Source organism: Lolium rigidum, chromosome 6, assembly GCF_022539505.1.
Source record: "Lolium rigidum isolate FL_2022 chromosome 6, APGP_CSIRO_Lrig_0.1, whole genome shotgun sequence".
NCBI lineage: Eukaryota > Viridiplantae > Streptophyta > Magnoliopsida > Poales > Poaceae > Lolium > Lolium rigidum.
Genome location: NC_061513.1, coordinates 16,089,295 through 16,101,141, shown reverse-complemented (window position 1 = coordinate 16,101,141; position 11,847 = coordinate 16,089,295). Strand labels below are relative to the sequence as shown.

General features: G+C 41.6%; 1 protein-coding gene across 1 annotated transcript; it reads left to right on the top strand.

Moving 5' to 3' along the window:
• Positions 1-5,830: 5,830 nt before the first annotated feature.
• LOC124668034 (tyrosine--tRNA ligase 1, cytoplasmic-like) lies at positions 5,831-8,709 on the top strand. Its single transcript, XM_047205238.1, has 10 exons — positions 5,831-5,950; positions 5,999-6,142; positions 6,257-6,540; positions 6,640-6,736; positions 6,877-6,982; positions 7,127-7,209; positions 7,650-7,795; positions 7,938-8,043; positions 8,442-8,501; positions 8,681-8,709. Exons 1-10 carry the CDS (start codon positions 5,831-5,833, stop codon positions 8,699-8,701), a joined length of 1,167 nt encoding a protein of 388 aa, XP_047061194.1. The 3' UTR covers positions 8,702-8,709.
• The last annotated feature ends 3,138 nt before the right edge of the window (positions 8,710-11,847 follow it).

Sequence of the window (11,847 nt, the reverse complement as noted above, 5' to 3'; positions counted from 1 at the left end):
ATAAACACAAAGATATATAATAACCATTTATTATTGCCTCTTGGGCATATCTCCAACATAAATCACATTTGATTTCTCGATTTTGATAGATCTCAACTTGAGGACATCCATACCGGGACAACATAGAAAACAGATAATGGACTCCTCTTTTTAATGCTTAAAGCATTCAACAACAACAATATTCTCATAAGAGATTATGAGGATTAATGTCCAAGCTGAAACTTCCACCATGATACATGGGTTTGGTTGGCGGCCCAATGTTCTTCTCTAACAACATGCATACTCAAACCATTTAATCATGAGAAATCTCCCTTACTTCAGACAAGACGAACATGCATAGCAACTCACATGATATTCAACAAAGTAAAAAGTTGATGGCGTCCCCAGAAACATGGTTACCGCTCAACAAGCAACTTATAAGAACTAAGATACATAGCAACATATTCATCACCACAATAGTTTTTTAGGATACTTTCCCATGAGCTATGTATTGTAAAGACAAGGAATGAAATTTTAAAGGTAGCACGCAAGCAATTTACTTTGGAATGGCAGAAAAATACCACATATAGGTAGTTATGGTGGACACAAATGGCATAGGTTTTGGCTCAAGGTTTTTGGATGCACGAGAAGCATTTCCTCTCAGTACAAGGTTTTGGCTAGCAAAGTTGTTTGAAGCAAACACAAGTATGAACCGGTACAGCAAAAACTTACACAAGAACATATTGCAAGCATTATAAGACTCTACACTGTCTTACTTGTTGTTCAAACACTTTTACCAAAAAATATCTAGATCTTAGAGAGACCAATCATGCAAACCAAATTTCAACAAGCTCTACGTTAATTCTCCACTAATAGATTTAAACTACATGATGCAAGAGCTTAAACATGATCTATGAGAGCTCAAAACAATTGCCAAGTATCAAATTATTCAAGACCATATGAAGCATTTTCTGATTCCATCCAAATAGAAATCAACGAAGCAGTTTTCAACCTTCGCCATGAACATTAAAGCATAACTAAGAACACAAGTGTTCCATATGAAAAAGCGGAGCGTAATATCTCCAATACAAGGATTGTGGGATCCAACTTTATTCAAACCAAAACAAAAATAAAAGCAAACAGACGCTCTAAGTAAAAACATAAGATGTGGTGAAATAAAAATATAGTTTCACTAGAAGTGTTCCATACCATTCTTAAGAGAGAATTGATACTTAATATTTCCTTCTTTCATATCAATAATAGCACCAACAGTTCGAAGAAAGGGTCTTCCCAAAACAATAGGACAAGATGCATTGCATTCAATATCCAAGACAAAAAAATCAACGGGGACAAGGTTATTGTTAACCGTAATGTGAATATTATATATTCTCCCCAAAGGTCTCATTTGTTGGTTAACTTCCGATGGCAAAACAACGTTACCCTACACAGAATCAAGTCCCCGGGCATGATCCTGGAGTGCAAAAAAGTTTTATCGGGTGCACAGCCAGTGCTCCCGATGGGAGTAGCCCCCGAGTCTGGACACAAACGCTTTACGTTCGGGTGCAGACTTAAGTCGAACATTCCATCATTCTCTTCAAATATATCTTCGAGTCCTCATTCTTTCGAATGCGCGTCTTCTTTTTATCGGGTGCACAGCCAGTGCTCCCGATGGGAGTAGCCCCCGAGTCTAGGCGTGAATGCTTTGCAATCTACGCATAGACTCAAGTTCACTGTCAGATACATTCTTTTATTCCTTCGAATGCTTTAAACATTTCTCATGACGTCATTGATGACGTTTTGCTGATATCTTGATTTTGACTGGCAGGACGCGACCCGCTGAGCCTATTCTTTCTATGTCTAGCCTCGTTTTTAAGCAACATCCGCCTTTCTTGCACAGTTACCGAGGTGCCTCCTCGATTTCCGCAATCTTTAACGAAAAAGGACCACTTGAAGAACTGGCAGCAATGACACGTGCCCACACAGCCCTCAAGTTCTCCCTCCTCTTAAAATCTTCTAAAGAACAAAAATCTCTGGTGCTTTCCAGTCTTGCCATAACGTCTCCTCGACCTTCTTCTTCTTCCTTCCTTTACAACTGCTGCGCCACCACCACTGCTTTTCCGATCCTCCCTAGATCTCGCGATGGTGAAGAAGAAGAGCCTTACCACCGCCGCCAGCTTCACTAGCGGAAGCGCCGCCGCCAAATCCTCCTCGATTCTTCCGAAGGGGGGCGCTCCAAGCGCTCCTCCCCCAGCTCCGGCGCCGCTAGTGCCGCCAGGCTCGATAGCCAAGCCTGGAGATTGGATAGCGTCGACCATCACCAAGCGCGACGAAAAGAGATCGCGAAGCCTGGGATTAATCTCCCCCGACAAGGGGAATGTGATTTTTCCAGGTGCGATTTCTCGGCCCAATCCTCCTGCTGGCTTTACCGTGATGTTCTTGTCGTTCCTATATCGGGGTCTTTCGCTTCCCGTTCATGGGTTCCTTCTTCACCTTCTGCGGACTTACGGAATCCAACTGTGGCAACTCACTCCTAACTCGATTCTTCACGTCGCCGTGTTCATTACCCTCTGCGAGGCGTTTTTGGGCATCGAGCCCCATTTTGGATTGTGGAAAAAGATCTTCTACGTAAAGCGGTACAGCAGTAGTAACGGGTCCTTCGTCACCGGAGGAGTGGGGTTTGTGGCTCGCTCGGAGATTAATTACTTCAATTTCCCAATGAGAGAATCTGTGCAAGGGTGGAGGCTGAAATGGTTTTATGTCAAGGATTCCTTGTCACCCGAGTCCCAGCTTCCTTGCTTTGTCGACGTTCTCGAAGCCAAGCCTAAGAATTCCTAGAAGAACATTCTCTCTCCCGACGAATGAGTAGCAGCCGATGAATTATTTGCCAAATTTCTTCGAATCAAAGAGGCCGATGGCCAGACTATGGTCGGCACAGAGGTGGCAGCGGTGTTCTTTCTTTAGTCAGGAAGACTCGATCCCATTGATATCTTCTTACTCTCCCCTTGATGCCGAACATCCACCACCAGAGGTAACTTTCCCTTTCGAATTCGTACTATGCTTCTCTTACTTAGTTAACATAATTACCATTGTTCTTATTTGTTTTTCTTTCTGACAGGTTCCCATAGTCTCTGGGAATTTGCATGATTCGCCAAACGATACTTCTGAGGGGAGAGACTCCTCAGTACCCGTTGATTTTCACACTCTCGAGCATACAGGCCCAGAGGGCGATCATGATGATTCGATAGATTCTGAAACTGTTCACACCGCTCTTCCTCCCCTAGCCGATGACGCTTGCAACACAGGGGGATCAGTGCGTGATGATGACGCTGATCATGATGCCTTTGTTAATGCAGCTGTGGAAGAGACCAAGGCTTCACCCGTGAAGAGATCAATCGGCGGCTTTGCCGACGAAGACGATCTCCTCGATTTGTAAGTACCTTCTTCCTTTTTGTCATATTTTGTCCCCTCGTTTCTCGCATCCTTTTCATAACTTCTGTCGATCATTTCCTTTTTGTAGCGACGAAGGTTTCATTGAGCCTCCGTCTAAGAAAGCCAAATCTGATGTTGCTCCGCCGGCTGTTGCAGCTTCCGAAGCTTCAGCTCCTAAGGCAGCTCCCGTGGCTCAGGCTTCGACTGCTTCTTCCCTCTCCAAGGGGAAGGATGTTCCTGCCGCCACCATGACTCCTCCTTCGGTAAGCCCTTTTTTTAATAGAACGCGAATTTCTTGGAATGTGCCTTGTCTAATGATTCTTTGTAAAACATCCTTTTTCCTTAAAAGGACCTACGAGGTGTTATTTCCTCTTTGGAGGCCTTCGCCTCCCAGTTTACTTCTCTGGAAGCGGACAAGGTTCGATTGCAAAAGGAAGTTAAGTCCTCTTCCTCGAAGTTGGACGGCGCAATCAAGATAGCTGCCGAAGCTCGCCAAGAAATCGACTTCCTGAAGGAGGAACTGGGCAAGCTAAAAGAAAAGCTGAAGGAGGAAGAGGCGTCAAGGCTAGCTGCCGAAGCTCAAGCAGCCGAAAAAGATGAGCTCCTCCGCCAATCTTCACTAGCTTTGCTTGGTAATCTCTTTTATACTTCCCTATCGATTATCGTGTTTTACAAATTCGATCTTCTGTCAATGATCCTTTCCATTCTATTCTTTTGCAGAGGCCGCCAATATCCCCGCCAATGCCTTGGACAAAGTTCCAGATAACTCCCCTGCGACTGGTGTGTCGATGATTCTCGTCTCCCACCAGCTTACGCGGGAGCTTCTTGAAAAAGGAAAGGGTGCGCTGGCGCGGATGCACTCGATGATCTTCCCCAAAATTAGTCAAGACAAGACTTTGGGGCAGCTAATTGACGCCTTTGCGGTCGACACCAAGGAGGTTATCGAGGTATTCAAACGTACTTCGCGTATTTATGGTGCCCTCCTAGCCTTCCAACTTATGATGGGTCATGGCTTCAAGGCCGATATCGAGAGGATGTCTAGGGAGCTGCCGAAGGATCAAGATGGGCAGTTCATAGATTTAGGCATATTCAAGGCGTCGGCTGTTCAATGCGCACGCCAGCTCCTTGACCTAGTTTCATCAGAAAAATCACCAGCTGGACCAAGCCTATCATCCCAAACTCAAGCCCCTTGACGTTTGTAACAAGTTTGTCTTTGATTTGACGTGAAACGATAATTTGCCGGGAAACTCATGTTTGTAATAAACTCCGTGCTAGCAATGTTGCTAGTACACCTTTGTTATGATATTTTTTCTTGCCCTTCTCCCGATGGGAGTTTCTTCGGATGCTGGAATTGACCCAATCCGTCACACCTTTTAACGCTGTTTCCCACAGGTTTTCCCAGTCCCCTCATTTGTCGACGACTCTTCGGGTGCTCTTCCTGAAAGTGTGATCAATGTTGAGAGTGTCCACTAGTGAAAGTATGATCCCTAGGCCTTGTTTACAAATACTGCAAACATCGCTTGTTTACTGTTTTACTGCATCTTTACTTCCTGCAATATTACCACCATCTATACCACCTGTGTTTTACTATCTCTTCGCCGAACTAGTGCACCTATACATCTGACAAGTGTATTAGGTGTGTTGGGGACACAAGAGACTTCTTGTATCTTAATTGCAGGGTTGCTTGAGAGGACTATCTTTGACCTCTACCTCCCTGAGTTCGATAAATCTTGGGTGATTCACTTAAGAGAAACTTGCTGCTGTTCTACAAACCTCTGCTCTTGGAGGTCCAACACTGTCTACAAGAATAGAAGCACACGTAGACATCAGCCACCGCTAGGGTTTGACGCATGGGGCGGCGCCACGACGGAGGCGGTAGGTGGAATGGAGTAGGGAGGGGTCGGAGTGGTGTCGGAAGTCGTGTCTATCGCCGGAATTGCGCCAGCAGCCGTGCGGAGGCAGGATTTGGCGGTGTGGCGGCGACGCGCGGGAGGGAAGTTTCTTGGCGGGTTTTCTTCGCGCGTGGGGTGGCGTGATGTTGCGCGCTGCAGCCGGAGCCCAAACTATAGCGCTAAGAATAGTGCAAAACGGCCCGCGTCCAAAGAAAAATTGCAAGTTTTGTAACTCCGACGCTGCATGTCGGCGGTTAATATAGCGCGCGGCCGATATGGCGCACCTGTTGGACATGCTATGAGTAACTGAGTATATTTGTTGTTTTTATATTTTTCCTTTCCACGGAAGAAAAGCCCGCAAATCGCAAAAAAAAAGAGCCCGCAAACGTGAGGGCCACGTTTAATTTGTTGCTGGTCCTGAACGTCGCCTAATACTCTGTCAAACGAGATCTTTTACGATGTCGTTCTGAGCCAGCAAAAACCCTAGCTATATCCTCCTCCAACTTTTCACGTTCTGACCCGTCGCATCCATGGATCTTTCCCCGGCTCCCGGCGCCTCCACGGCCGCCGAGGTCGTCGTCGCCGCGTCAGTGGACCCTTCCCTTGCTCCCGACGCCTCCACCGCAGCCGAGGTCGCCGCCGCCGTGTCAGTGGACCCTTCCCTGGCTCCCGACGCCTCCTCTTCTGCCAAAGCCGAGGACGAGCGGTTCGCCCTGCTGATGAGCATCGGCGAGGAGTGCATTCAGACCGATGAGCTCAGGCTGCTGCTGCAGAACAAGGAAAAAGCCTTCCCCATCTGCTACGACGGGTTCGAGCCCTCCGGCCGCATGCACATCGCCCAGGTTCAGCCTTCCCCCGGCATCTGTATGAGCAAATTGTTTCAGATGGCAAGACCTTAATTAGCAGGACTTGATGATGATGATAATGATAGACATTCTCGTGTACTGTATTCACAGGGTATTGTGAAGACAATCAACGTTAACAAGATGATCAGAGCAGGATGCAAGGTAAAAATCTGGATAGCAGACTGGTTTGCTCAGCTAAACAACAAGATGGGTGGCGACCTAGAAAAAATCCAGACAGTCGGACGCTACATGATTGAAATATGGAAAGCAGCTGGTATGAATCTCGATGGTGTTGAATTCTTATGGTCTTCAGAAGAAATCAACAAGCGTGCAGATGAATACTGGACACTTGTGATGGACATTGCCAGGAGAAATAAGGTCAAGAGAATAACGAGGTATGCCATTTGAATTCCACATGTATTCAAGTTCTTCTACTTCCAAACCTCAAATTCGAACATAGATTAATTAATTATCTTATTTCCCTTACTGCACAGGTGTTGTACGATCATGGGCCGTGCTGACAACGAGGAATTGACTGCTGCACAGATATTCTACCCTTGCATGCAGTGTGCTGATATATTCTTCCTGAAGGTTAGTATCTTTATATTGCAGACATCTCTCTCTTAAATTGTATTTATTAAATTATCTCCATAATAGATCAGGTTATGGATAATTTTTTTTACTTCACTTCATAATGTAACCAAGTCTCCCTGAACTGTCTCCTTGTGTAGGCTGACATATGCCAGTTGGGCATGGACCAAAGGAAGGTTAACATGTTAGCAAGGGAATATTGCGATGACATAAAAAGGAAGCACAAACCAATTATTCTGTCACATCGTATCCTTATTTGCCACTGTTGTGCTGTTAATGTTTGTTCTTATTATCGTTGATATATGTCTCAATGGTTATGGTGTTAAACTGCTGAATAGTGGTTCATTGCCAGATTGTACAGAAATAGTTGTTCCTTAACTTGAATGACAGATATGCTCCCTGGGTTCAAAGAAGGTCAGGAGAAGATGTCAAAGAGTGATCCATCATCGGCTATCTTTATGGAAGATGACGAGGTTCTCATAATATTTTCTCTTCGGTAACAACCGTTATTTATCTGCAAAGCTTGTGTGACCTAATCAGTCCATGCAACCTCATCCGGACACGTTTGAATGTCGAAATATATTATACAGCTATGATATTTTTGGTTATGGTCCTTGAATGCCATGCAAGAAAATGAAGCCGTAGCCACTGCACTTACATGCTAGGTCTGGCTATTTCAGATATGGCTTGAAATGCACTTTCTAGTATTTAAATGTTCAGTTCGTATTTATTGTACTTATTATTTTCCTATATTTTGCCTTTTTCTTTCAGTAGATCTTTTAGATGACATGCAGTTAGCTATTTATCATTGTATCAAGCTGATAGTAAATTCGGAAATTTTGAGGAACGTCTATTTGTCTAGGCTTGGCTCTTTTTCTAAGCTGATATTGTACCACAACAAAATTTATTGCAGGCTCAGGTAAATTTAAAGATAAAGCAAGCTTTCTGCCCATCCAACATTGTCGAGGGTAATCCGTGCCTTGAGTACATCAAGTACATCGTTTTCCCTTGGTTTGAAAGGTTCGTCGTGGATCGGAAGGAAAAAAATGGCGGTAACAAGTAATATTCTTATGACTACCAAATGTTTTTATTGTCAATTATTTAGTTTATTTCTGTTGAAAATTGTTTACTACTGAGTTTTCAGTCTCCAATATAGAAGACTTTTTGCTTGTGGAATCTAAGAATGATTGCTTTTAAACAGGACATTTTTAAGCATGGATGACCTCATTACTGATTATGCGAGTGGTGCTTTGCATCCTGCCGATGTTAAACCTGCTTTGGCCAAAGCGATTAACGAAATATTGAAGGTGTTGTTTTTTTTTTGTTTTTTTAATAATGTGGTGATGTCTTTGAGGAGCCATAATTTTTGCTTGTTGTTTTTGTTCATCCCACTACTGTGTCCCTCATTATTCAGTTTTTAGTCGATCGTGTTAGGATTCTGTGATGCTTAAGAAATTTTCTGTCTGTTCTTTCTTTAACACTGCATTTTTCATGATTTGGATCATTCCTAGAAAATTGCATAGATTGACCATCTTTATTTTTGAGTTGTCAATCTTGTGTCGTATGAATGCACTTTTGAATTAACTGTCATGTGAACACCTATGGGTCGTTTCAATCAAGTTCACATCTTATACATATAATCTGAATATCTCATATTTATTCATAAATAAATTTTCTTGGCCCTAATACCATTTTGCTTGTTCAGCCGGTTCGTGACCACTTCAACACCAGCAAGGAAGCTAAAAATCTCCTCAACACTGTTAAGGTAAGATATTCGTGCCCACTGCCATGGATGGATGTAAGATAAGGACTGTGGCTGTTATTTTTCCGTTGTAGTTTTGTTTATGTTGCTCTCATGATAATTGTGACTTCAGTCTTTCAGCGTTCTAGATAAATTTTTCACTGGCTGTGAGGAACTTAATCCATATATTAACTCTTTTGCAGATGTACAGAGTAAGCAGTTGAGGAGAAATATCTTCACTGTATGGACAAACTAACCCTAGAAGCATTCTTTCTTGGGAAGATTTCTTCTCTGTTCCTGCTCTAACTACTCCATAATTTTGTTCTGTAAGAAATTTGTTCATGGATAATAGGATGTAAAACTATATGTAAATTAGGATGTGGGGTGATATTATTCACATCAACACACATGTGACTCCATAATTGGGTTTTTTTGTCGCATCAAGTTATATTTTAACTCATGCTCACACATTTGTTTGTGTCAAATCTGGCAAATGTGACTTTAATCTTTTTTCTGCTGAATTGTATGTCACATCTAGCGACATGTTACAAAATAGTCACCGAATTCTTTAAATCATAGCTAAATATGACTTATATATCAACTATTTCTTTCTGTCACATCTAGGGACACGTTACAAAATGTTTGCCGAGTTGTGTAACATATAACTAAATGTGACTTATATATCAACAGTTTCTTTCTGTCACATCTAGCGATATGCGAAAAATTATCTGTTGAATTCTATAATATTTTACTAAATTTGACTTATATATCGACTATTTCTTTCTGTCACATCTACAGACATGTTACAAAACAATCCACTGAATTATGTAACACCTAGCTAAATGTGACTTATATATCAACTTTTTCTTCCTATCGCATCTAGCAGGAAGTTACAAACCGATGTGCTGAATTATGTCACACCTAGCTAAATGTGACTTCTAATATCACTTGGTTTTTTTCTATCACATCTAGCGAGATTTTGTTAAAACAATTTGATGAGGAATTCTGTAACATCTAGCTAATGTGACTTTAATATAAACTAATTTTTCTATCACACGTGGCGAGATGTTCCAAAACTATCCGCTGACTTTTTTTTATCACATGTAGCTAGGCGTTATTTTTATTTTCACTGAACTTGTCATATTTAGATAGTTCTGAGTTCCATATCCTCAAGTTTTTGTGTCACATCTAGATGTGACTTTCCATTTCCGCTGATCAAGTGTTATATACGTGTCAATTCCATGTGACAATTAACATGTAGGCGGATGCTACTTTTCCATGTGTTCTTTGTCCCGTAGAATCAGAAATGGCCCATGTGGATAAGTATATGAGGCCAGCCTTGTCTCTTTTTTGCTGGAACACCTAGGTGTTAAAGCATGCCAAGTGGATGACATGTTCATGTCAAAACTATGTTTTGAAACACACATATTTACGAGGCACAACACGTGTTTAGCTATCACTAGTAGAAAAACGCTCATCTGTACCGGTTCCATAGGGGCATTAGTACCGGTTGAGCAACCGGTACTAATTATCCGGCACTAAAGGCTCCCCCCCTTTCGTACCGGTTGCTTACGAACCGGTACTAAAGGTGCCTCCATGTGGGTCTCTAACACGAACCGGTATTAAAGCCTATTTCGTTTAAATTTTTTTTTCCATTTTTTCTAATTATTTTTCACACCCTTTTTTTGACGGCCTTTTTTTTTATTTTTTCAGAATTACTAGTATTTCCGTTAGTCTCTAAATACACTTAATCTCTAGTCAAATTACTTACCCGTAGTCAAACTTCCCGGTCGGTCACCCATCCTCACACTACTCCCGCACTAGCACGCTTAACTTCCAAGTTCCATCCCGTTCCACTTCCAAGTGCTTCGCGCGCATGTATGTGATAATAGTATCATATCAATCCTATTAACATGTTGGTCGATGTCACACTTTTTATCGTTTGAATTCCAAATAATTGTTTTAATAAATAAAAGTAATGATGTAATAATAATGTTGAATAAATAAATAAAATTAACTTTTTTAATTTTTATTATTTTTAATTATTTTTAAAAAAATTAATATTTTTTGCAAAACCTAAAACTTGAAAAATTGAAAATCTTATAATTTGATAAAAGTAATAGTAATATGTTAGGACTCAAAAAATCTTACAATTAATATTTTAATTTAAAAAAATAAAAATATATAAAATTTTAAATTTCTGGAAAAAAACTAAAATCTTCCTGCTTTCATATTTTCATTTGGAATTTTGACAATCTAAAAATTGGCTAACCGGGTAAATCCTGGTGAATTCGGATGTAACTTTTTTCTAGGATTTTTTTGATATATTATACGTATTTTTTCGACGTCGTATGCAAAAGTTATTGCGGTTTTACCATTTTTCAAAACATTTTTGCAAAAAAAGTGAAAATTCGAATTTCTTAATTTTTCCTAATAGTAGGTTGCATAACATAGAAGAATGTGAAAACATTTTATTTTTTGAAATTTCTATCATTTTCTTTTCTATTTTACGATGTCAAAAAAGGCGATCCACTGGGGGGGGTGGAGGTGCGTGGGGAGCAGGAAAACCTTTAGTACCGGTTCGTGGCACGAACCGGTACTAAAGGTCTATCCTTTAGTACCGGTTCGTGTCACGAACCGGTACTAAAGGTTTTTCAGCTGACGCAAACTCTTTAGTACCGGTTCGTGTCACGAACCGGTATTAAAGGTCCTTACGAACCGGTACTAAAGGTCTGAGCAGTGCAACCGGTACTAATACACCCTTTAGTACCGGTTCGTAAGGGAACCGGTATTTATGGCTTAGATGGATGAGAGGTTTTCTACTAGTGTATCTAGTCACTAGGGCTTCAAATGTGTTGTCAACCAGTCTGTAGAGGCGCAACTCATCGTTAGGTGGTACATGCCCAGCGACCCTGAGAGGTGGGGGATTAAACATAAGTTCAAACAAGTTTGCCTTGAAGAGATCTGTTTCAACTCGTCAAATCAACATGAAAATAGAGTCCTCACTAGAGAAATTAAGTTGAGAAGTTCAAAATCATTAAAAGTGACATGGAGAGTACAACATCATCAATATGTCTGTTTATAGTGGGTACTCGGTTGGAGTTTTTTTTTTTTTTTTTTTTTTGAGCCGGCTCGGTTGGAGATTTGATTCGCTTGTTCGAAGCAGATATTGGTTTTGTTGTTGGATCAAGCACAACCTTGCGAAGAGTGAGCAAACCCTCTGTTGCTTCTTTTGTTCCATTTCTCCCTGGTTTGGTAGAGATTTCAATTGATTTTTGCTGGCTGCCCTTGTCGCTCTTCTTTTTTCCATTCGCGAAGAAGACCTGTACCAGCTCACGCACATGATACGTAAAATCCCCAATTCACCAGC

What these genes read in the sequence shown, in the direction of transcription:
- LOC124668034 (XM_047205238.1), top strand. Translation starts at nt 5,831, where the DNA reads ATGGATCTTTCCCCGGCTCCCGGCGCCTCCACGGCCGCCGAGGTCGTC. An exon ending in ACCAATTATTCTGTCACATC is followed by an intron (nt 6,983 to 7,126) that starts GTATCCTTATTT and finishes CTTGAATGACAG; the next exon opens with ATATGCTCCCTGGGTTCAAA. An exon ending in TCTTTATGGAAGATGACGAG is followed by an intron (nt 7,210 to 7,649) that starts GTTCTCATAATA and finishes AATTTATTGCAG; the next exon opens with GCTCAGGTAAATTTAAAGAT.